Source organism: Syngnathus scovelli, chromosome 11, assembly GCF_024217435.2.
Source record: "Syngnathus scovelli strain Florida chromosome 11, RoL_Ssco_1.2, whole genome shotgun sequence".
NCBI classification, from domain to species: domain Eukaryota; kingdom Metazoa; phylum Chordata; class Actinopteri; order Syngnathiformes; family Syngnathidae; genus Syngnathus; species Syngnathus scovelli.
Genome location: NC_090857.1, coordinates 6,176,807 through 6,201,768, shown reverse-complemented (window position 1 = coordinate 6,201,768; position 24,962 = coordinate 6,176,807). Strand labels below are relative to the sequence as shown.

At 43.1% G+C, this 24,962-nt stretch overlaps 3 protein-coding genes across 6 annotated transcripts; 2 read left to right on the top strand and 1 right to left on the bottom strand.

Moving 5' to 3' along the window:
* The first annotated feature begins 328 nt into the window (after positions 1-328).
* On the top strand, positions 329-9,779 carry ell2 (elongation factor for RNA polymerase II 2). Its single transcript, XM_049734490.1, has 12 exons — positions 329-517; positions 2,713-2,760; positions 3,080-3,201; positions 3,293-3,456; positions 4,998-5,257; positions 5,410-5,534; positions 5,649-5,721; positions 5,793-6,435; positions 7,024-7,087; positions 7,158-7,329; positions 7,435-7,479; positions 7,589-9,779. The coding sequence occupies exons 1-12, from the start codon at positions 344-346 to the stop codon at positions 7,703-7,705; spliced, it is 2,007 nt and encodes a 668-aa protein (XP_049590447.1). The 5' UTR covers positions 329-343; the 3' UTR covers positions 7,706-9,779.
* A 163-nt stretch (positions 9,780-9,942) lies between these two features.
* glrx (glutaredoxin (thioltransferase)) lies at positions 9,943-13,198 on the top strand. 2 transcript variants are annotated; one of them, XM_049734504.2, is made up of 3 exons: positions 9,943-10,197; positions 11,256-11,375; positions 12,851-13,198. In XM_049734504.2, the coding sequence occupies exons 1-2, from the start codon at positions 9,991-9,993 to the stop codon at positions 11,367-11,369; spliced, it is 321 nt and encodes a 106-aa protein (XP_049590461.1). In that variant the 5' UTR covers positions 9,943-9,990; the 3' UTR covers positions 11,370-11,375; positions 12,851-13,198. The 2 variants fall into 2 exon arrangements, with proteins under 2 accessions (XP_049590461.1, XP_049590459.1); XM_049734502.2 differs by having other exon boundaries at positions 9,944-10,197; positions 11,256-11,387.
* Positions 11,193-24,910, bottom strand: rhobtb3 (Rho related BTB domain containing 3). 3 transcript variants are annotated; one of them, XR_007484710.2, is made up of 12 exons: positions 24,500-24,909; positions 23,362-23,593; positions 22,583-22,775; positions 21,377-21,534; positions 21,107-21,215; positions 20,078-20,273; positions 19,791-19,987; positions 17,155-17,264; positions 16,283-16,388; positions 15,502-15,675; positions 13,796-13,958; positions 11,193-13,678 (listed from the first exon to the last, which is right to left on the bottom strand). XR_007484710.2 is itself a non-coding variant. In XM_049734491.2 (12 exons), coding segments are annotated over exons 1-12 (1,746 nt in total). In that variant the 5' UTR covers positions 24,502-24,908; the 3' UTR covers positions 11,193-13,576. The 3 variants fall into 3 exon arrangements, 2 of the variants coding, with proteins under 2 accessions (XP_049590448.1, XP_049590449.1); XM_049734491.2 differs by having other exon boundaries at positions 13,796-13,962; positions 24,500-24,908; XM_049734492.2 differs by lacking the exon at positions 11,193-13,678 and having other exon boundaries at positions 13,760-13,958; positions 24,500-24,910.
* Positions 24,911-24,962: the final 52 nt, after the last annotated feature.

Genomic DNA, 24,962 nt, shown 5'->3' with positions numbered 1-24,962 from the left:
ATCTCTCGGTGGTAAATAATAGCACCACCTTGACCCCGAAGATGCTGGCCCACCGGGCATTTGCCCTTTATGACATGGCCAGTTCAGCCATGCTGGCACTGTCTATGGAAGTATTTGTTTTACATTCTAATCTATTTGAAATAGCTCAATAGACAGTAGTATTGTTAATCTAGTACTCAAGTTTATTATAGAATCAGAAAAAGATGCCAATGCAGCGACAGTGACAACTTGTGTGGCAGGATAAGTGAAAATAGCAGCAACCAATGGAGAGGAGGTAACCAGCGAGAGCGCTTGTAGTCCCTCCCCGGGCCGCTAAGGGCTGAGAGGGGAGTCGGTGTGCTATATGCTCCTGCCTCAGAGGGACGATGGTGGAGGCTTGATAAACATGGCGGCGCTCTCCGAGGATGGGAGCTACGGATTAAATTGTGGCCAACACAGCGCAGACCGAGTTACCGTTCTGCATGTCAAATTGACCGAGACAGCATTGAGAGCGATCGAAAGTTACCAAAATTGCACGGTGAGTGAAATGCCATCGGATCACCGGTTTGCCTGACACTTTGCTGGGAAGCCCAAGTGCCACGCATAGCTAAATGCAATTCGTTAGCTCAGTTGTTGGCAGCGAAAAGAAACGATCAAATGTCGACATTTTTAGTCTAGTATCACTCAATTAATCAACGGGGAACAATTAATCTGGCTTTGTACGTTTGAGCCAATTGAGTTTTAGGAACTGACAAATGTTGTTTAATTAAGAATATCTTGTTTAAACTGTGACACTTCGAAAAGCTTTCGTTAGCAATCTGTTAGTGAGAAGCTTGACTGCTGTGTTGGACTAACTGTGCAAAGTGTCTAATCCATTTTTTTTTCAAGTATTTATATTGGACAAAATTGTGCTTTTACTAACTTGTTAGAAGGTAGTTAATATAAGGGCGTAACCGGTGTTAATACAAACGTAGCTTGATTTTAAAAACTGTTTACTTGTGTTAATGTACTCTACATAATTAGTATAAAGAGGTAAATTGTGAAGTTAAATAAACCGATGAAGTAAATAATCCACAATTTAACCTATTACGTTCGTTCAGTTTTAAGATTGTCCAGCCATTTTCCCATATGGTCCATGATATATTTGATTTTTTTTTCTAAAGCAGTACGTTGCAGGATAAGCTGGAGAGCCAGGCTGCTCATTCACTGACATGCTGCCACTTTGGAGGCGAGATGATGAAAAAAAATTCAAGTTTGCTGAGTCATTTCAATTCTTTTACATGTCATGAGAATAGAAGCCTATAAATTGCGTTTTTTTTGTAGATCTACCTCTGTTTTATTGAATATTTAGTCCACAATAAATATGTATTTAGATCTTAACACAATATTAGATTTTGTATTCTTGATTGAAGTAAGAATCTGTTAACTTGGTGTGCTATTTGGGTTAAACTTAAAACACTGCTGAACTGTAGCTATATTTAACTTTCTAATCTTGAACACACACACGCGCACGGCGCTACTTCACCTAGGTACGACACAGGTGATCCAAGCTGGAAAGTGAGTTGTGCATGCCCAAAGTCTAGCTGAACTCAACTTTGGCAACAACAATGCTGTTACATAACACCGATAGTGCCCCCCCCGTCAGGGCCAATGGACCCAAAGCTGAGTGTAGTGTTCAGGGATCTCTCATAGCCACTTTTATGGCACTTGTATGTCACACATGAGACATCATGTGGATTTTGCCCCCATGGTCAAACTCTGTAGAGGAAACGAATCCAACATTGCAGTTGTGACAAACGGGGTCATTGCAAGGTTGAAGAAATTCTTTGTGGGTAGTGGATACTGCTCCAGGCCTAATTGGATGCGGTGATGATGGTGCGCACGCTGTGTTGGGGCGGCTTGCCATCTCTTGCTGACTGAGCAGCCAAACCCGTCTGCTTTTTGTTTTTTTGCCCTGTGGGCAACGTGTGTTGTAGCTGGACCAGTGCTACAGGGGCTTTCTTTTTTACTGCAGATCTGAAATGCGATCAGAACTGGTTGGTGTGGGTGGGGGAGGGGGGAGTTAGTCAGTGGCTTGGGGAGTAGAAGTTTAACAACCGGGAGATGGATCGCTCTGTCCCATTTAAAATATGGAGGTAAGGTATATCTTTGCTTATCTCCGCGTAGGAGATGGCAAGTCATATAGAGACGCTGTTGTATAATGAAATGCAGATTGCATAAAAAATGGTTGACGTAACAGTTTTTGAAGTCTTTGCTCCAGCTGTGAGCTAGCCAGGAGTCCCAGCAACTCTCCGTCCTAACCGACTCTGCAATGCAGCAGCAAAGCCTCTGCATATTTGTGGTAGTCGACACCGGCCCAATTACACATAAAAAAACAAGCATTTCAGAAATAGCCTCTGTCAAATATGTTTGCTCTGACAATATGTGGCCATCAGCAGCAAAGTAGCATAATACCTTATTTTGGGTTTTATTTGTTTTCTAAAATGCTGAATATTTCGGAAAAAAAGGTTTCATTGCTGTTTGGGCAGTTTGCACGGTCTTCTTGGTGCCACGGGCCCCGAGGGCTCTGCTGCCGAATCAAGATGTTTGAAGTTCCTTCGTGTCAGTCAAATTTATTGCCGGTTCTTTCCATAAATTTGGGTTTGTGTTAATAGTTCCGGACTCACCTGACTGAAAAGTCCCTGCCAACAATATTTAACTATTGTGCTTTTTTCCCACCCTTAATCTCTGCAGAATGTATCCTCTTTGCGGCCAACAATACAATTCAAGGGACTCCAAGGGGTAAGAATGTATTTAAAATAAAATGATTTTTGTTTGGTAGGAGCACTCATTCATTCCTTTATTTTCTTGCTTAGTCAAGTTAATCAGCTGCTTAACTGTTTCTGTTTTAGCGCTAATCTATGCTATTAGTAGTCAGTAACTAAAGGTGGTTGCCCTTGTTGGAGTATTTATACAACATGTTACCAGAATATTTTGTTACCACATTTTAGATATCGACAGTCTAATGCTCCAACGCCGTTGATTCTGAAATGTAAGATACAAATTATACATCTTCATCATGTTGGATGTTCTGAAATATTTTTTGGGTGGATTCTTTCAGCGCATTAAAATCCCCAAGACAGATTCTTCCTCTGCCTCCCACAATTTTGATTTCTACCTGTCTAACGTCGGCAAAGACAACCCTCAGGGAAGTTTCGATTGCATCCATCAATATGCTTCAAGGTAATGGCCCTGTCAGCTCCTCTTGTCCGACCACACTTGTTGCCGGCAGGTTGTTCTCCTTCACACACACCGCTTGCCTCATTGTTTCCAGCTCAGGGGCCTCTCACCTGGCATTATTGGCGACAGTACAGGACAAGGTCACAGTATGCGCGACCAATGACTCCTACCAGGTGACCCGGGAGCGTATGACCCAGGCTGTGGAGGACACGCGTGAACGTGGGACCAAAGTCATCAAACCTGGGGGCCAGTACAGAGGCAAGACCCTTCAACTCTCTTCATCACACTTCCCCCAAAACCCTCCTGGTGTTCATCTAGTAGTTAGATGTCCGATTGACTCTCCCCGCTCTGTTAAACCCCCCCTCCCCTTTTTTTTTTTTTTTTCAGGGACTGAATAGGTTAAAGCTGACCCGCCTGACTCCATTCAAAGCCCTTACGGCTACTGACTAAGCCATTCTGCCATCTCGGTCTTTTCTAGATTAACAGTTGGGCTGATAAGGGCCAAAGGTAGATGATGAAGCTGTTTGTGGTTCACTGACTCACCGCCTGCCAAATGCCACTTGTTTATAATCCACACACCAAATTTGAACATTTATTTTGTTGTGCCCACTAATCAGCTTTGCATGGAATCATCTGTCCATTTTTTAAAGGGGTTTTATAATCAATTAACTCAAATCAACTTTTGCAGTTTTGTTTAAATCAAGCATCAAGTTGGATTTCAATAGCCAGTCATTGTTTTTATAACTTCACCGATTTAAAAAATGCAAGTGCTGGCATTTATCTAGAGTAATGTCACCGCTCAAGGCCAAAGAAGACACAGACAAGATGTTGAATCGTACAATTGGAACGGTCCGCAGATTTTCATGGCAGTTAATAATTTATAGTTTTGGACAATCCTGAGCAAAAATCAAAACGGACTTGCCAGTAAATACAAGGACCAAGGTCTTTGTGAGCTTTTCGAGCCTTTGGCAGGCTGGCTGTGCAGGTGTTAGAATGCCATCCGTCTTTCTCATCACATTCCTGACATGACACTCTTGGGCGCTTTAGCCACACAGCCAAGCTGGTTTTCAGCAATTAAAAAAAATGCCCTCCTTCGTGTGTTTTAAGATGCACGTTGATATGCAAAGTAGGTTGTTAATTGGGGTGACTGCACGCACGATATATTATGACTAACAATCAACAAGGACTGAATCTTAAGGAGTGACTTAAACACTTGAGGAAACCAGCGCCACAATTTAAGACCAGCCTTTACAATCTGCTAAACAAGCTTTAAAAAAAAAAAAAAAAAAAAAATCCTTTGGCTCGTTTGTAGGGACTCTGGGGATAGATTTGCATTAACAAGGCAAGATAGAAATTGGGGAATGTGAGGAACTGCTGACTTTTGAAATGGGGTGATAAAAAAAGCTTGTTAGAGGCGCTGCTTGTTGGTAGAATTGGGGCAGTTAAATGTTGGCTACAGAATAAGCTAATAGACGATCTACAGTAAAATATACATACTCTTTCATTTGATTATTATTTTTGAATTATTTTTCAAGTCTTTACGTTTAGTCTCTGCCTTTGGACTCAGTGGAAGAAGAAGGGGAGTGTTTCTTTCTCGCTAACCTTAATCTCATAAAGAGCTTTAGAATTTCATAATGCCTAAGCACCAGTCGGTGAAAATGTGCAAACAGCCTCCCTGGCTTGGCCACTTTTCAATTTCACTAATGGAGACAAGTTGATAGCAACCGCCGAGCAAGATCACGCGTAGCATCTAGAGCGGCCCGCTAATGTCAATCACAATCGCATCTCTCCATTTCTAGGTAAGCAAGTACATGTCCGTAAACCAGCACTGTCGACACCTGAGGTGGTCCCGGAGCGCAAGCGGTCGACGCCCATCAACCCAGCCAATACCATCCGCAAGTGCCTTTCCAACAACGCTGTCTCCCAGCGACCATTCCGCGACCGTGTGGTTCACCTTTTGGCGCTCAGGTCCTACAAGAAACTGGAAGTGCTTGCCCGTTTGCAGCGGGACGGCATCAACCCGAAGGACCGCAACTCCTTGGGGACCGCCCTGCAACAGGTGTAGTAAGAAGGTCTCTTGTGACTTTTGACTCAGTTATGCTGCTCGACATAATTTGCATGCACAGATGTGCGCCCACCACAAGATCTTGATTTGACCGTTTTCATGCACTCAAAGCTGAACTCGAAACGTTCTCGGTCTTTACTAAACAGGTGGCAACCCTTAACCCCAAAGACAACACATATTCACTGAAGGACTTTATTTATCGTGACGTCCAGAGAGACTGGCCTGGCTACTCTGAAGATGAGAAGACCCAGGTGGAGCGTATCTTGACTCGGTAATTTCTTGCACCAACATCGACTTTGAGGATAAGGCACAGTTGAAACTGTGAACTAGCGAATTTTTGAAACTGACAACGCGGCTTCTCTGTCACATTTCCCTTCTTCCACAGCAAACTAGGTCTTCCTACTGAGGCACCCTCCTCAAACAGCTCTCCCAAAGACAGTTTATCGTCGTCCCCTCGGGTATATTTTGTCTCGAAAAACTCTCTCACATGCATGTTAGACCTTTCACAAAATATGTTTCTCCTGTGCAGAAGCGCCAGCCGGATTTTGACTTTATAGATCCTTTGGCGCCAAAGAAAGCCCGTATCTCCCACCTCAGCAACCGTGGGCCGGCCGCATCTCTTCCCTCATCCTCAGAGCGCCGTGAGGACGAGGGAAGCCCCAGCGCCAAATGCTCTTCTCTGCCCTCCAACGTCATCTTGGGCCCGCCCAGCCATCTCCCGATTCCCTCTCACCCTCCAGCGCCCTCTCACCAGCAGCCCAGCCCAGCCTCCAGCTCCAACTCCCCCAGCACCCCGGAGGGCTGCGGCACTCAGGACCTGCCTGTGGACCAGAGCTCCTCCTGCCGGGACCCTTCGCCAACTTCCTTGCCATCCGATCGAGTCCCGTTGCAGCGTTATCAGCCGCCGATCCCGGCGGCCTCGCCGAGCCCTCCGCCTCGCACCTCGCTCACTGTAACCTCCACTGTGATCAGCAGCCCTCCTTTGTCGGCCAGTGATGGCAAAAAGTTTAAGAAGAAGTCCAAAAAGCACAAAGACAAGGACCGACAAGGGAAATGGACAGAAAAGGGCAGCAACAGTTCTCTAAGCGTAGTCGAGCAGGCTACGGAGAGCCCCAAATCAAAAAAGAGGCAGAATGTTGAGGATGAAAGAAGAGATGTTCACACACATCGAGGTACATTTCTAGTGATGACCTTCTAGAAGTTCTGTCTCTATATTTCTGATGTTAAACTATTAGCTTTTCAAACGGCCTCACATTTATTTGAACCTCCTTTTATGCGTTTCATAATTAATGGCAGAAAGTTGAAAATTCAGTCTCAGAGTATTTTACGCTTTAAAAGAAAACTCTCTTGACATCAGACCTAAAACGACCCTTCTCCCAGATAAACATGGAGATCCTCACAACAACAACTTGAGTTAAACCCAGGTATGAGTATCAGCCTCCGATCTGGGAGTGACTGTGCCAGTGTGCAAAAGAACAGTAACACCCGCGCTTTTAAACTAGAAGCATTCCAACTGATAGCCAACACCCAACTCTAATCGTTTAATTGCACTGATTAAAAAAAAAAAAACATACTTGGCAAGAACAGCAAAGCACCAATTGCTTTAATCTTATTTTGTTGTGCGTCATTAGGTTGTGTGATGATTCAGTATAATTATTGGTCACATTTAGGATGATAAATTTAAATGTTTAAAAATCTTTTCAGCGCCAACCATTCTGGTAACGTCGCCTCAAGATGAACCCTTTGTACTTTCCTTCCAGACTACCCAGACAAAGACAAGAATCCGGGCCAATCTACTGTTTTCGAAGTGCCTGACTATGAAATGTAAGTTGCTCCATCACCTTTCAGAATTCACAAACTATGACAAGCGGCTCATCATTTTTTGGCTTTGTAGAAAGTACACAGCACTGGAGTCCACGGAGCAGCGACAGCACTACAAGAACGACTTCAACGCCGAGTACGACGAGTACCGTCTGTTGCACGCCCGCGTGGAGAAGATCACCCGCCGCTTCACGCTGCTGGATTCCAAGTGCCGCAAACTGGCACCGGGCACCAAAGATTATCAGGTCATCTTTGCTTCTGTTTTATTTTCACTTTTGTCAAATGCTACTGGTTGATATAAGCAGCAAGCTCATATGAGTTCTCATGCGTGTTTCTGTGATGTTTCGTAGAAGGTGCAAGATGAAGTTGTGAAAGAATACAAAAAGATGAAACAAGTAAGTGAGCGAGCACATCTCTGATGTCCGGTTTTCCTCCGCAATAATATTTCTGTTGTCCCCGTTGATCGATTTGTGGTCTCACATGATTTGCCCGTTGTGATTCCAGCACAGCCCAAACTACCACGGGGACAAACAACGCTGTGCGTACCTGCACAACAAGCTGGCGCACATCAAGCGGCTCATAGCGGATTTTGACCAGCGCCGAGTCCAAACTTGGTGCTGAGAGTCCTCTCGCCACATCATTGATCAGTATTGTGAATGGAATGTCCAACTGGGATCGGGGGGAGGGGTCCAACTGGGTCTTATTTATTAACACCCCCACGGTTGGTGCGTGTTCCGCCCTTCCTTATTCACTCTTATCCCGCTTTGCTTCGTTCATTCCTTCCTCTTGTAAGCTTTGATTTCACAGGCTGCATTAGAGCCTGAAATGTTCTGAGAGAGTCCCAATTTTAGTCCTTCTGTTTTGGCCCGCATTTTTATTTTTTGGTTCCCTTTTCGCTTTCAGAGGCGGGGCATCATGAAAAGCGAGTGGGTTTGGGAGGACTTTTCATCTCTTTTCTTTCGAAGGACTTTATCGTGAAGCAATTAGAAGTATTTTTGAGTTTAAGAGAAACTATTAAGTTGTATTTAAGGAAAATAAGATCTATTTATTTTGGGACTTGTGGTGCAAGAGTCCGCAGATTGTTTAACTTTTGGTAAGCAAAAAAAAAAAAAAAGTTATGGGCCTTATGTTTTGACATTGTGAAGCCATTTTGCACATAAGATCCAGATATCATCTCTTGGCAAAAATGTCTCCTCTCCTGCCTCACTGCTGTGTTCTCATGCTGCTGGAGGCCACGTGGTGCGAGAACCAACAGTAAGGATGCGAGAAGAGGAAATTAAGTGAGCTGTTGTCTATATGGATTGTAAATTGTTCTGGCCATATGGGGTGTAGAGAGGTAACTAAAGGTAAAGACCTCTAGGGGACAGTGTCCCCCCCTGCACCAATAGTGTTGATGTCAATGGTGCATTTTGGGTGCCTTAAGGTGTTTACGCTGAATGTTGGTGTAGGTTCACCCTTTTGGTGCGTAGTCTATACGAAGGAACACAACTGCCTGGCAAAAGGCGCGTGTTTGTGTGTGTGTGTGCGTGTGTGTTTGTGTGTCGGAAGCTGAAAAAGAAGGGATGTGAAGCATGGAAGGTGTGTTACAGACTGTGCGCGTGCGTGAGAGTGTGTGATGGCAACAAAAAATGTGTAAAAAAATGAGTAAAATTTAAAAAAAAAAAAAAAGAAACTTGGAAAACTGAAAATGAGAAGGAAAAAAAAAGCTGCTACTTTGTTTGACCAGCCAGAGCACTCGGGATCAACCTGGCTTGAGTAACAAATGAGACGTTTGTCGGTTCTGAGTTGCCTTTAGTGCTGTCATCCACCCGAGGGACAAATATGTATTTTCAGGTCAAATGTATTTTGATCATTTTGAGTTCTGCCGAGCATTGATGCTTATTAGTGGTATTCAATTCGTGCATTCTATGAAAAGTGAAAATATATATTTTGAGACTTTGTTAACAAGGGAAACGTTTACAAAAACTGTTCGATTCTTCATCATTAAACACGTTTCAAGTACACTTACGTGAAGTAGGATTTTATGATGGATAAAAAGTAAATGAACGTGGGCCCCCATTACAAAAAAAAGTTGCATTAGTCCGAAGCACTTCAATGCTTAAAACTTAAAACTGTATTTTCTAGACTACCTGTCATTAATGGGTCAATACTTTTCTCCACCTAAACACAAGTAATGAGAGGAATTCAAGTCACTCTCTTAGAACTGGCACCACCCGTAATTGCGGTCATTAACCAATCATGGGACGGGTCAATTCATCTCCTGTTTTGAAAGTAATCATAAAAGAAAAATTGGCAGTCCAAATCTTCCTCTTCCTTGTTTGTGAGAATAAGAATTTTGTGCAGACAGAAGACATTTGAAGATTTGATTTCATTCTACCGGGTCCACTTGAAACAATGCGTAAGCATAGGCCTTTACATTCTGAACACTTATGTCGCCCCTGAAACCAAAGAGATACTTTCATAAAAAATAAAAAAAAAGCTTGGAATGTTCTCATTTTATGACTTATTGTTTGAGGAGGGAGTCATCAAGTCTTAAACGAAATAACAGAAGATTAAGCAATGCCCTGGCAGTATTCAGCCATGGTTTGAAGAAAACAAAACAAAAACAAGTGTATTTTGAATTAAATGCAATCCTGCTCAGCTGAAAATGTACAAAACATTTCAATAAAATCCACTTGGTTTTTACAAACATTAATTGTTTTCTGTCGTGTTATTTACTCGCGGTTTTTCTTGCAACAAGGCTCGATTCGTAGTGTTTGCACTTTGTCCTATTTTTTTAAATCTCACCAGAGCTAGCATTACAGTTTCACATTTTTATCGTTATATTGGGGTTCATCAGGGTCACCACGACGAAGACGCCGAATAACTCCTCCCCCAGTCTTGCAGACTTTCACCTCAAACCCAAGATGGCGCAGCAGTTCGTCCAGGCCAAAATCAAAGGAGATAAAGTAGTCTTGTTCATTAAGCCTTCATGCCCGTACTGTATCACGGCCAAGGAAGTTATGTCGAAGTACAAATTCAAGCCGGGACATCTGGAATGTGTTGACATCAGCGCACGGCAAGACATGAGCAGCATGCAGGACTACTTCCTGGAACTCACCGGCGCCCGCACTGTGAGTCGTCTGCACAACCTGACAATTACTGGGGTGAAATCAAAGTTTATTTTAAGGTTAAGAGAACTATGCTTTAAATACCGGATGTTTACTTGGAACATGACTGAAATTATATATCTGAGTCGCGCCGTTTCCGTGCAGTACCGCCCACGATCGGCGTGACACAGCGTTTACTATCCGTTTACAATTAAACAACAAAAGTAATACTTTTTGGAGTACAACACGACAATGTTGTCTAAACAGGATTTATGTGCGTTCTGGATCGTTTTACGGTTTTGAATTTACTGGCTGATATTCAACAAAATACAAATTGCTGCAGAAATGAACTCTACTATTATATATTAAATGCCGTAAAGAATGTCGTAATTGCGATCTACTGTCGTAAAATATGTACATTTTCAAAACATTTTTGTATGGTGTTGTTAATAGTGTTTACATGACGATTAGATTGCATTACGTACTGCACCTCCATTTTCAAACCAGATATTCAATTTGCATTTAGTGTGCAGAGTAGTGACGTCCATTTAAATGTATTGCGCAACCATGAGTCACTAACATCCTTGCGATCATTGCTTACAGTGCAGCATCAGTGGTTTTCTAGCTCACTTTAGTCTATTTTATTATGTCAACGAGTGCGAGATGCTTCCACAAGAACGTGCTTTTACACACTTTGCCCTCAACATAGTTAACATCTTCAGGCTTCACTGATACTATTTGTTGATAGATGTCAGTGAGTGTGCAGTATTGCCTGACTAGTAACATGGAGTGGTCCAACTAGTATGACAAGACTGTAATTAATAAGGACAAAGAGCATACAATACATGGACATAGAAGTTCTAGATTAAAAATAAAAGGTTTAGTAAAAATAAAAAAACATCAAAGAGATTTTGGGAGAGACAAAAGGAGGCTGATATTAAGCAAAGTATAGGTGTCATTGCTTTAAAAAACAAAACAATTTTGCTTTGTTTATCAATGTTCATCTTTCATTCTTTCTCTTTAAAAAAAAAAAAAAAAAACTTTTCAAACGGTGTAATATGTGCTTGTTCATTGGAATTTAGGTTCCAAGGGTGTTCATTGGAGAGGAGTGTGTTGGAGGCGGCAGTGATGTGGCAGAGCTGCATAAGAGCGGCCAACTGGAAGGAATGCTGAAGTCCATCGGGGCTCTTCAGTGACCCACGGTAAACTATCAGGTAGCAAAAGAGTTAAATAGATTTTTTTAAACGAGTGAAAGAAAACAACAACCTGCAGTGTGATACCTGCATTACACAGCAATTTTAGCAAACATGCTATGCTCATCACTCAGTCTCTTCATTTACTTTCTGTTGATACGGTAGGGTTCGTTTTCAACAATAATTCTAATTTCACATGTTTTTTTAAATGCGTGGTAAATATGAATGTTTAATCAAGAATGTTAATTAAAGCTTTTATGAAAATCATCAGTGATACAGTACAGGTTAAATCAACAAAAATACTGTTGGAATAAAAAAAAGTATAAATTACAAAAATAATTGCAGCACCAAATCATCATAATTTAAAATAGAAACTGATACAATAAATTATGTATCTAACCAGAGGCATTGTGGTTTTCAGTATACCAACACATTGATGGATGTAAATGTTTCCCCAAAGGTTTGATACCCCTGATCATGCAAGTGTGACAAAACTTATTGCCCGTCGATTACTATCCTGGATTTGGTGTATGCAGCACTCCAGTCTTTAGTACATTGATGATTTAATTCTCTGCCGATTTGAAATGTCCACGTCTGACACAGACTACAAGCTGAATGAATGCAATGTCATGTAATAATCACATCTGTTCCTAGTGTAGATTGAGAAAGAAATCAATGAATATGAGCACAATAAATAGTCATAAAAAATGGTTGTGCCTCCTGTTAGGTTATGCGAGTGAGAGCTGTCTTATTGGCAGCTTTACTCACCTCGCCTTCCCCAATGTTCAGTGCACCGCTGAGGCAATATGCAAATTTTTTTGTGTCCACTACATGGGAGCTACACATCCTGACAGGACAGATGTCAAGTAAAAAAAAAAAAAAAAAGAAACCACACAAGCTTCCTTCCACTTGTCCAGCCAGGTCGTTACCCGCAAGCGTAAGAAATGGCAAGCACGAGATCCTGATGGTTGTTTGTCCACGGGATGGAGCCATTCATTGTCACAGTTTTGAGAGTCACAGCGCTGCTTCCGATTTAGAATCGGTTGTGTTTGTATTGGCCTTAATGGAATGAAGACAAAGTGTCATGTCATGGTGGTTATTAGGGTTGCAAAATGGTGGGAATTTTCCAAGTTGGGATTTTTATTTTATTTGGAAATTAAAAATAGTTGGGGGAAATGCGAGAATAATCCAGATTGAAGCAAGATTTAATTTAGGTATGATGTATGTGGGTAAGGTGAGCTATCAATTTTGTTTACTTATGCCTGAACAAAATGTTCCTTTTCTATTAAATTACCATCAATTTCAAGATAATTCACCTTAAAAGTGTCCAATTTCCAAAATCCGCCATCTTAACTTCCCATGGAAATTTTACACCCTTTTGCAACCCTAGCGGTGAATTCATGTCACTTCTGGACACCAGGTAAAGGGACTCAAAATGTGTTAATTTTCTTTCTTCGTGTCGCTTGGTCTTTGTGTGCATCCAGGCGACATCACATGACGACGCAGCGAGTCTTGCGTAATTTGCGTCGCCGCTGCTGGTACTCGCTGAGCTCCTGCAGATATCCTCTGGACGGCCAGCGCAGCCTCTCTACCTGCTCGCGTTCCTCCTCTGTAACTCACCAATGCACACACAAACACACTTATGTATGCTGTACAACCCAACGTCAATTTTGTTGTATCGCATCTACGAAGGCAGGGAATTGTTTTTGCGTCTTCACACTCTCTCTTGACCTTTGACTTTCCCTCGTGCCCTACAGTGTCCGTCCAAAGATTATAATGAGCCTTGTGTGTATAAGGGATGAAAATAAACTAACACCATCAATCGGCCTTTTCATCAGCCTCTATCTTGAGCGTCCATGTTTTCCACTTCGACGTGATTGCGTGGCCCACGACACATTGTACACACTCGCGGGATTTTCTGAGATTCACAAAACCTAATGAAGGCTTCGAGTAATGTCTGTATTCTTCTATTCTCAGGTTAATCACGGCAAAATAGTCGTGCAAATTGCGCAATGGGTGACAGAGTGTCAACCATTATTCAAAATTCATTTTCAAGGCACACTTTTCAAGATTGCTAGGTAGGTCTGCTTGTTTTAATATTTTAAAGGAAATGTGCATTGTTCCCATTGTATTTGCCTGGCCAGAGATAATAGGGACTAAGAAATTCTGTAGGTTTACTCATCATTTTAAAAATGAAATGACAATGCACACTAACCTGAGAGCTCCAAGAAATCAGGTTTGTGACTGAAGATCAGATAGTTGTTGGCAATGAAGTGGAGGAGCCACACGTAGAGCTGCTCGGCATTGTGACACTAGCAAACACGGGGAAAAAAATCCTCAAATGGTGTTTGAACACATTCTGTAAGCGTTTTAAACTCTTCAGCAAACCATTTTCCCCCCTTAAGATGATAGATCTTCAAAGCACTGACCTTTGCCCGTCGGAGGAGCCGAATCACGCTGATGCCAGTTGACGCCAGCTCCCTGCTGGGCATGCTCTGCAGGTAAGCACATACGCACACCTCGCACAGATGCTGCAGCCGTTTCACCTGATACATCTCCGCACACACCAGCACGGCCATGGCCTGCAGCACGCTGGCTACCAACAAAAACAAAACGCAATCAAGTGTCAGTGCAGTCTGTCTGCCGCATGCTGCGGAAAAATTAGGAACTAAAAACATTTTTACGACTTTACAATTTACAGTGCCCTCAAGTGGCTACATATTAAAGCGCATAAATAAAGACGTGGCTAAAATTTTAAGCTTTTATTCCTAGTGAAGCACTATTTATTGTGGGAGTTGTTTGCTGGATGACTTAAAAGATGTATCCATTTTGTGTACAGTAAAACTCTAATTTTCATGGGTAATATTTCACATATAGCTGCACACTTGTGAATCAACTCCTGCTTGAGGTCAAATATGCCGTTGATTTTGGAACACATGATGTCTCAGGCATTACGTAATGTCACAAGGTGAACAGTATGTCTCCTAACTGCTGTCACTCAACATCCCCTAATAAATTTTAGGCTTCAGTGGGCAGGAGGCATCTTTAAAAAAAATCTGGTTGCATAAGATGGTAAATTATGAAATTAACATACTGTATGTTTTCCAATCAACATGCATACCGTTTGTTATGTATACTGCATGTAATGTGGAGGGATCATGCAAATGGTATCCTCCCTTCCTCTCTCCCTCCCTCCCTTCCTTGGTGAAGTAACCTTGCCTTGCCCTTGAATTCTGGGCTCTCGCACAACAGTCAGCGGCTGCAGCCTCTGGAGGTTATTTTTATAGGCTCAATTCCTCATTCTCACAACTCAAAATGAAACTGCCTATTTGGAAACAAACCTGCTTAGCCTCCTTGAACAAAACGACATCTTTGTTGCTTTCTTTTGCAGTTATAAGACGAAATTTGCCCCCCCGAAAAACGTTGACCTTTTAACGTCATCATCGCGGTCTTTATATCATCACCGGAGAGAATAATCATTTGTAATTATTTTGAAAAGCAAAATGAAGTGTGACAGAGGGACAACAACAGGCACTATGCCTGATCCTGTGCTAAGCAGATGAAGTTGTGAAGCTACACGTGGATGTTGTCGTGGCTAAATTTAATTTCATATTAAGCTAATTGCTGTTCTTTTTTTTTTGCTTCCCCCCCTCGGGCAACAACACCCGCAGCATGTTGCGATCGCACAGATGGTTGATGCGACGTGTCATCTGTGCTTGCGTTCAGTGAGCGAGGCCTCCAGGAAAACACCGCAGCAGCACACTTGAGTCATTTTTCATCTGGCTTGGCTGCTTATTAATAGGAGGCTTTAAATAAGAAGTCCACTAGTTGGCTAAAATTGTAACCAAAATATTTCATATTCATCATCATATAGTGTACGGTGGAATCTCTGAAGTTGAACACAATACGTGGGCGAACAAATAACGTAAATAAATGGCGTGCGCTCGACTCGGTGGGGACTTCTAAATGCGTTATTCTCCCTGACTTATTTAAATTCAAACGCAGAGCCCAAGAGAGCTTGAATGAATAAAACATTAAGTGAAAGTTTCAGCATACATACTCAATTGGAGGATTTAATTAGGGCAGACAAAGAAGACGTTTCTTATGGAGCGTGGTTAACATGCACTGAACGTACCGGGACAACAAGAGTCAGTGTAGAGGTACTCCAGGAAGGACAGGAAGGTGTCCGACGAGACCCCATGGATGGGTACCACCCGACTCCGGGCCTCTGCGTATTTCCCGCTAAACATGGCTGCCATGACATCACAGCGTGCTACCAGCACTGCTCGGTGTGCCGGCAATACACTCCCTTAAAGAAAAGACACACGCAGTAAATCTACAATGCAAGCGCTGTGAAGGCGTCTTTTGATTTTGTGACGAGCATGAGTGAAAATCTACAAAGTAATATTGGCTCATGACTAGTTTTCAAAAAGGAGTAATCTCAGACTCATTAAGTCAAGCTTTCTTGAGCTTCACGTGGCAGGCAGGGTAAAGTGTGTTGCGATTCAGCCTGAGTTATGACTCATGATCTTTTCGAACGGGCTCTTGAAATCAACAGGAAATAGTGACACAAGTAGCCTGTGCACAAGCTGTGACATTTTTGCTGAGCGCCATTCATAGCCACTGACAGCTCTGCCAGCACTCAAACTGCAATTATTCCCGTAAAAACGAACTCAAGCACACAAAGGGAAGAGCGTCTCGCTGTCCTTGTTATCTTGTTATCGAGGAGTCCTTTAAAAAGGATACGTGGGATGAAACACAAAAGAGATTCAACACAGCTTGTCTGGTTTTATCTTATTTTCTCTTCTTATGGATGACCAAGCTCATAATTCAATCAAGTCTGATAAAATGTGACCTTCCTCTCTATTGTGTGACTGCGCATTCATTTGGGAATGTTAATTAGTGCGTCAACCCACCCTGCACCATGAAGATGACATCCGAATATAGAGGGGAATTGAAGAGGTTGACGAGAGTCTGGGGGCCCAACTGGGCTGCGCGTGCGCTTGGAGTGTCTCGGGTCCCCTGCACGTGCACACAAGAACCCGAAAGAGGAGAGAGAGAGAGAGAGAGAGAAAGAGAGAGAGAGCTGTTAAAGACCTGAGCTGGATGACAAAATGTTGCAAGGTATTTGCTATTCTGAACATTTACCTCACTCCCCCCAGCGGAATACATATGGCACCTCGGATAGTCTCGCATAGCGCTGGCTGGACACAATCGAATTGCAATGCCAAGCGCATCAAAACAGGCGAAAACTAGAAACCAGATGTTTATTTTTAAATCCTGCCCATTGGGGGTGATTTAACTTCCTGGGTGCGGTCCAATTTTTAGATGCAGTTCTTTTCGATGGGCTGCGGCGCACAGGCCACCTGCCGTCTTTCTTAATCTCACTCTAAATATAGAGCGAGAAATCCTGCTGATGAATTTCACGCCTGATGTCCTGTATTAAGACCCAACAAATAATCTACTTGTGCTCCCTCGAGAGCAGGTCTTGTTTATTTACCGTTGATTCCCGCAGTATCAAAGAGGTGATTATGCTGACTAATTATGTAAATATGCTAATTATAACAGTGCCGTGGCAAAACAAGATCTCGCTGATTAAGGACAATTTAAAGACATGTCACAAATTAGAGTTACTGTACTGAATCTCTTATTTGGTAAAGAAAGACTTATTATAGAGCTTGTAATGGACACTCGTAAAATGCTTCATCTAAATGACCAACTTTTCTTTTTTTGGTTCTTTGAAGGAGAAGTAGCAGAGGAAAGGCGAGAGGACAAAATTCAAACTCACCCTTTCTCGGCCAATCAGCGATCGTATGCGCTCCATGAGCTGAGCCACGGCGAGCGAGTTCTTCAGCTTCTCTTCCAAGGCCTCCTGAAGGTGCTCCCACTCCCACGCTCCTACAAAACACCAACAAATGCATCATCTGAAATGGTCATGATCATCACTTCAGTTTGAAGAACACCCTCATTGGTACGTGCATGATCTTATAAAATCCAATGCAAATGCAGCATTAAAATTCAGTTTTTAGAATTACAGTAAATTATTCATTTTTGCTTTTTATTTTTTTATTTAATCTTGTGTACAGCGGAACACTTCTGTAAAAGTGATCATCAGTCTGAGCCAAAAATATCCACTGCTTCTCTCTTCTTTACAACATTTTCTATGTTTGCCTTCATCCTGTCATGGATGTCTTCGTAGATCATCTGCTCGATGATCCGCAGCTTTTATGGATGGGGCCTTAAAGACGCAGCAACTGAAAGGTCTGCTTTAAGACAGAGGCGACATTTGAAATGAGATAAAAATGAAGAAAGAAAAATAACCCCCCCTCGGTCAACATCTGATAATCCTTTAGTGTGCAATGTGTGATACATTTGCAGATCTACGTACAAAGTAGACTGAGCCATTGACAAATCAAATGACTCAGCAGCACGCTTCAAAAGGAGGCTCAGTCTTACAGGGTTAGCATCAACCTAGTAAAAATCATGGCCTCTATGACACACATTTACACACACACACACACACACAGCGACAAACCAGAGCGTGAAATTATTTCATGGGGAGGGGATTTTTTTTTTCCTCACAGACACAAGATATCATTCTGTGGGGATAAATCTGCTAAAGTGACTATCCAAATAGCAAAGTCTTCAAACAAATGAACATCAAACAATAGTTCTTGAGGCGCTTCTTTGTTTCCTTAGCTGATGCAAAATAAACACATACTACCTGTGTGGCATATGAGATTAGCCCTTTTCAACGAAACTCTCAAATGTACCAATTCATTTATCGTTTGCTGTGCACGACTGAGAGGTTAAGTGTGACAATTATTATTTTTTTTTACACACTACATTGTCTCGTTGCAGTGTTCTGAGGACACAAGACATTCATATTCTGCACTTGGCACGCCAGCCCCCAAGCTCAAAGCACAACACACTCATTGTATTATCTATCCTCCATGCTGCACCTTCCTTCCTCATCCTCACTCTCTTTTATTTCTTCGCAACTTTCGCCTCGTTCCTCCGCCACCTTCGTCGTCTCCCGCATGAGAAATATTCACAATGCACACTGCAGCGGCTGTCTTCAAGGAGCGAGCGCTTGCTTCTTCTTCATGCAGTCCTTCAAACAGACTCGGGCTAACCCTATAATCTGCTCAGCTCCTCGCAGAGCTTATGCGTTTGCGTTTCTCCTGCGAGCGTGATAGCAAATGTGAGCAATATAGGGTTTTCATCAATGTTTTGCTCCTAAACACACAAAAAGGCTGCAAATCAGATGCTTGATTCTTGCACGACATGCAGTCTTTGAAGTGCGCCAAAATCTGACATACAGCGAGCGCAGCACTGCAGACTTTAAGCCGCCGCCGCACTCTGAGAAGATTTCCATGATGCGCCGAGTACATTACACACTTGTTAAGGGAGGCGTCATGAGCAGGGAGAAATGCGCCAGTGGAGAACTTCGAGTTCCAAGCTGTTGAGAATTAACCAATCACATTCAAACCCATGTTAAATAAAGTCAACACGTGCAAACCGCCAGACATCTGCTAAAAAGCGCAACAAAGTAGGGAAAAGCTTACTAGAAGAGCTAAAATGTACTTGGGGCAGGTGTGTGCTGATTCTGATGTAACATTTTAGGTGTCATCAGTTCATTCTGAATGCCGCCACCTACCAATTATATGAAGGTGTGCACACTTATGCAACCACACTATTTTAAGTTATCTTATTTCTCTGGTTTGAATATGGTTAAAAATCCAATTGAGTTCTCCAGGTTATGTCACATTAATGAGTCTACATTAATGGGTCTACAAACACTTGACATTTGAACAGGGGTGTGAAGACTTTTTATATCCACAATAAGTCACGAAAAAAGTTACATTATTCTGACTAAATTTTATTATAAATTATATTTGGAAACAAATTCGATGCAGAACTGTGGGTCTGTCGCTAGGTTAGTTCCTCTTGGGGAAAAAAAGATTTATCTCCTAGTTCAACAGAGTGGTTAAAAAAAAAGTCATTTGATTAATGTTGAACTCTCTGAATAAAGACTAAACCGACTATTAAACACCTCTAATTTGACTAATTCCAGCTCAAGCTTCCCCTGACATAACATTGGACCAAACCCAACAACAGAAAAACCACCATCTGCTGCCAAAGCACATTCAATATTTATTCATCTAACTTGGAACATGGCTGCTCGTTTTAATGTCAGTCTGATGATTCCGTCTACATTTCCAATTGAAGCAGACAGAGCGTGGCAACAAATAGTTTTGTAGCAGTTGGCAGGAAATAACAGAATCAGGGTGAGCATAATTGAAAAAGGCAAAAGAGTGAATGAAGCCTTCACTTTCACTCTGCGCTTTCGCTTTCTGAGCTTCAACCTCATTTCAGGAGCACGTGTGTGTTAAAAGATTTGTGTTCTGCTTGGTGCTTTACCTCTGTAGATGAACATGAGAGTCTCCCATAAGCACATACACAGGAGAGGATCCTTCACCACCAGACGAGAGAGGCGACCAGCCAGGTGTCCCTCAGATCGAGGCATGTCGTCAATTATTCCTCCATCCCAGGTAGAGACTAACGAGTGAGGGGCTCCGTCCCTCTCCCTGCAGACACACCGTGACTGCGGCCGCTCCCTGGCAAACAAGACAACATATGGCGCAAAGGAGGAGGTAAGCACCTGCTGGCTACAGATGGCTTGATGGTGTTTTACGTGGATCTCCTACCTGGTCTTGGGCCCCAGGAGAAGCTGTCGGAAATACGGGCTGACAGCACAAAGCACGGACGCGTGAGCCCATCCCAGTTCTTTCCCGGAGTCCCCGGCATAGAAGGCCACGTCGGCAAACTGCACGCCGCGTTCCAACAACCACTGCATGTCTTGGGAGAAGCTCGACTCCTCCACGCGAATTGGAGGAAGACGAGCTGGCCAAGGCGAGGATGTGGAAACGTGCCACAGGTAAGAGCCGTGCAGAGGAGGGAAGCAAAATGAGTTTGTCTTTTTTATTTTTTTTATAGACTTTTTACAGAGTCAGATTTGTTTTCTTGATTAAGCAACATAAAGGGGACAAAATGGCAGAGCGGCGAAAGAGAGAGCATGATGGTATGTCTCCATTTACGCGTTGATGAAAACTGCCTTTCCCCCGTCTTCTCGGCTTTAGCTGAGTAGTCTTTCGAATGAGAGCAGGTGACACCGTAAGATATCGAGTTAAGCGACAAGCGGCAATAAATACCGCAACCCTGAGGGATCGCAAACTGTCAGTCTTTTTGTCAGATTATAAACACAGAAGCCAAGAAGATAGCGGATGGAGTAGTTGATTTTTTTTTTTTTTTTTTTGCAACGCAGGTAGCTGATCAAAATGTCACCCAAATAAATAATTAGTTTAATAACTGAAAATACAATAACATATTTGCGGTCTAATAATGTCAAATTCTGCGTTTTGGTCCTGGAAGAGAGATTAATGACTAATTTGATCGAATCCAAGCTGCATCAAAAATAAAACACTCAGTTGTTGTTTTTCTCAGTCGACTGTTGAAAACAGTCCAGACTAAAATTGATTTCGATTTTGGGTGTAATCTACCTCACACTTCATCTTGTTTCTAATTTGCAATTCAGAAAAATACATTTGGATCCAGACCAAAATTGAGCACATCATTTTCTGTAAGAATGAGAGATGATTAGTGAATAGAAAGGGAAATGATATAAAAAATGAATCAAAACCGTCACTCAAATAATTTTACCACATTATTGTTCTGACCTGGTTGTTCCAAGTGAGGCGGACGAAGCTCATTGACTTTATTTCCTCGTCTCTTTTCTGGCTTCTCTTTGGCTTTGTGTTTCAGACACTGAATCATGAAGTACTCCAGCTGAACAATACAGAAATACAAGGTACAAAAATAAGTTGTTACATCATCTGTTCTCCTCTTCGGGAACAAATTGCCCCCATCATAAGATGTACTATCTCAAAAATGAAAAAGCCTGAGGTAAGGAGCAATAGGTGTGTGCGTGTGTGTGTGCTTGTGTGTACCACGCTGCCAAAGTAGCGACCCACGAACACATGGTTAAGTGAGGGCAACTCCAGGTAGGTGGCCCCGAGGTCCCGGGACAGCTGCAGACCTTCACTGTGAGGCACGCAGCTGCTCCAGTCAGATGCGCAAAGCGGACACGTACACGGAGGGCCCTCGTCTGTATAAAGAGATGACGGTTCAGTACTCGGCTAACAATCGTTTTATTCTCTCAGCGTGTCTGGTTTAAAAAAAATGAATGAATTAGTAGATGATCTAATAATTGAATGAAGACAATGGTACCCTGCTGTGTTGGGCAATTTCCAAGCATGTAATATCTGCAGTGCTATGCTGGCAGGAATCTGCTATATGTGTGTGTGTGTGTGTGTGTGTGTGTGGGGGGGGGGGGGGGGGGGGGGGAAATCTGACAGAAAATTAGTGGGATTATCTTGCAGGAGGGAAAAGGGACCAGAGAGAGGCAGAACAAAGAACAGAGCCAGAGAGAATGAGTAGGACATTGCTAAGTGCTGAGGCATTTGATAAATCATAATGCTAATAACCTACAGGCACTCAGCCAAAAGTGTGTGTGTGTGTGTGTGTGTTTGTCTGTGTGTGTGTGTGTGTGTGTGCGTGAGACTGAGTGAAAATGGGGGTTTGAGCGTCTGTCAGGCGGTGACTTGGCACATCAGTGTCGCATTTATGGCACGCGTGTGCCCTTGGCGGAATGGTTGTGCCCCTTTGCTCGCCACCGCTTCAACGCAGCCATCATTCTCTCAGCCTACTCTCAGCAACAACCTAAAAGACAACCCCCCCCCCCCCCTGCCTCCACGCAACATCAACAAACACGAGTGCGCACGTCCCACTAGCACAACTCGTCTGTGATCTTTCGTCCGCGCTGCACTGACAGAATCTCAAACGATGTTGAGCAGAGAAGCTAAAAATACAACTCTGTGCATTTGATTGGCTTTATTTTTTTTTTTACACTAATCACATTCTGTGGTTCTCAATGAAATTTAATACGTGGCCCCGAAACACAGCACAGCTGCCAAATCACTGCTCTTAACTTGTGCACACAAACAAGAGAAGGGCAAAGTCATCAGTTAAAAATTAATCTGTAATTGATTATCAAAAATAATTAGGAATTAATTTGCTATCAAAAACAGGTGAAGGACTAATTATAGGCCAAAACAATGACCAAGTAAATATTTTGAAATGTCATATGTTCTCACCGTTTAGCCTCGCTCCAACTGCCACCAAGATGACAGGCACGCCCCAGTGCCTCAGAAGTGGGCGGAGTCTGGGGGCATATCCATTCCTGACTTGCTGGAAAGCCAGCTTGTCGGTCACTGAATACTTGATGACCAGAATGTCCGCTTGCTCAAGAACTTTACGGACGCTGGCCCAGTCACTGTCCAACAAATCCTGGAGACAAAGAAGGATAAATCATTTTAATGAACAGTTGGCTGTGATGACTATTATGGATGTAACCTCAGATAACCCGAGAGCCATTCCCCTCAGAACACGACTTTAACATCTCATAAAAAATCACAAATGAGAGAAAATCTGGTTGAATTAAAAAAGCTGGCAAAACCTACATAGTGCTCTGTCATTTGAAGAATAACAAAAGATGAGTGACAGACTATTGCCAGGCTAAGACAGCTCCACAATAGAGCACTTCTACTGCTGCAAATTCAATTCAAAGCAATTCTCCAATTCATGTGCTTAAAATTTTAAAATAAAAATCCCATTCTTTTGGGCTAAAGTTTGAGGACAGCATGCTAAAATTCCTCACTGAAACCTGCAATCAGCGCTTGGAAAGAAAGTGACCTTGAAAATAGAAAATGATTGAACGTCTTACGACGAGCGAGCAGCGTAACCATATCAGTTTGGTGATACATTTTATGACTGACATTAGTTCCTCAAAGTTCTTTTTATCACACTGTGTGTTGTGCACGTGAACAAATCACCATCCATCAAGGGTTACACTCCAAAAAGAGACATGGCTCACCCAGCTGGGACAATCTTGGACCACAATGGTGACATCACCAAAAACGCGTGAGGTGTATTCCATGAAGGCTGGGTTATGCAAGGTGCTCTCCAGTTCACTGGGGCCCACCAGCGCCCCATGGCCCAAGTAGCTCCACAGCAGCCCTCCCTGCAGCTGACCCTGGCCCATAATCTCCTCCCCTGGCCCAACGCCACCGGGGCACTCGCTCCCCAGAGCCACAATGTGAATGGACCTGTGAGGGAGACAAATGAGCCATGACCGAGTACTTCAGAAAGAAGAGGCGCTCGTTCCGTTTCCCGATCCTCATCCTTCATGTCGGTGGGACGACGGACAGGGCAGCTTGGCGGTGGATTCTCACGGGAGTGCAAACGGAGGTAAACAGTTATCTCGAGTACGTCATCATTTATCTTCTTTAATCATTTATTAGCCACCACGGACTTCACTGGCAAGAATTCCGCTTTGCAAACTGCACACTGGTGCTCAAGTGTAAATTCAGAAGCATGCCAAGAAATTGATACCAATAAAGAAGTGTCCTTGAATGTATAAATGGAAGGAACGTGTAAATGTGAAACATCGGTAGGGTTAGCACACGTATAAGGCTTGTGGACCAGATTCAGCCCTGTCTGTGTCATTTTTTTTTGTGCACTGCACAATTTTTCAAAAAAACTCCATATACCAAAAAATAATGAAACAATATGCCTCCTAGGGCATTCCAGATGGAGCCAAAGCATGCACAAATTCCATTTTTTATTGTGTAATAATTCAGACTTTCCTTGCTGCATTTGTCAATTGAAAGAACACAAATGTTGCACAAGATTTAAGCTGTTGATTTTTTAAAATTATTTTTAATTCATGTGATTTCAGTGTTTTGATTGGCCCCTCGGCAACCATCTCAACAAAAGAAGTTTGACACCCTGGAGACTGAACTTGAAGGTAATTTGTATGCACTTAATATAGTCTGATAACCTACCACATTTGAATTACTTGATGGATCGACAGACAGACGGACGGACGAACAGACGGGCGGGCAGACAGACAGATAATTTGGTGGGGGTTCTGCAATTAAGGGGAACCGAGCACTAAATCGTCCTTATGTGACGCCTTTGTTACGAGTTGTAGTCAGCAGCAAGCAACTTACATTGTGGTCACGGTGCCGTTGTTGCTCTACGCTGTGGAGCGTGTCCCACTCACGGTGCGCTTACACGCCAGTCTGCGGCAGTCAGGCTTGCCGTTTTCCGCAGTGAGCCACGGCTCCGCTCCGCCGTTAATCGCTCTCATCGGCGGCTGGTCCCAGTGGAGCCCGGTCTCGCTAACTGGCATCCCCCCGTCTCGCTAGTCATTCATAAAAGCGCGAGTCTCGACCTGGCTGGCCCTGATCGCAAGCAGACGGCTGACTGCGTTGGAATAGGAAAACACAAGTTGACAGTGGCGAAGGGACGCAATTAACCCCTGTGGCCGAGAGAAGAAGAGCTCTGCGCTCCGATCTCCAGACCACATTAATGACGTCTGACGCTACAACAAAGTCTTATTGGCAAAAGAATCGAGAGAGAGAGAGACAGAGAGAGAGAGGGGGGGGGGGGGGGGGGGTCGAAGCGCTCGCC

Coding starts and splice junctions, on each gene's coding strand:
- ell2 (XM_049734490.1), top strand. CDS start 344: ATGCTCCTGCCTCAGAGGGACGATGGTGGAGGCTTGATAAACATGGCG. Junction 7,088..7,157: donor GAAGTGCCTGACTATGAAAT/GTAAGTTGCTCC, acceptor TTGGCTTTGTAG/AAAGTACACAGCACTGGAGT. Junction 7,330..7,434: donor CGGGCACCAAAGATTATCAG/GTCATCTTTGCT, acceptor GATGTTTCGTAG/AAGGTGCAAGATGAAGTTGT.
- glrx (XM_049734504.2), top strand. CDS start 9,991: ATGGCGCAGCAGTTCGTCCAGGCCAAAATCAAAGGAGATAAAGTAGTC. Junction 10,198..11,255: donor AACTCACCGGCGCCCGCACT/GTGAGTCGTCTG, acceptor ATTGGAATTTAG/GTTCCAAGGGTGTTCATTGG.
- rhobtb3 (XM_049734491.2), bottom strand. Junction 21,535..22,582: donor AGTTGGAGCGAGGCTAAACG/GTGAGAACATAT, acceptor CTCTTTATACAG/ACGAGGGCCCTCCGTGTACG. Junction 16,389..17,154: donor CGCTGATTGGCCGAGAAAGG/GTGAGTTTGAAT, acceptor GTGCACGTGCAG/GGGACCCGAGACACTCCAAG.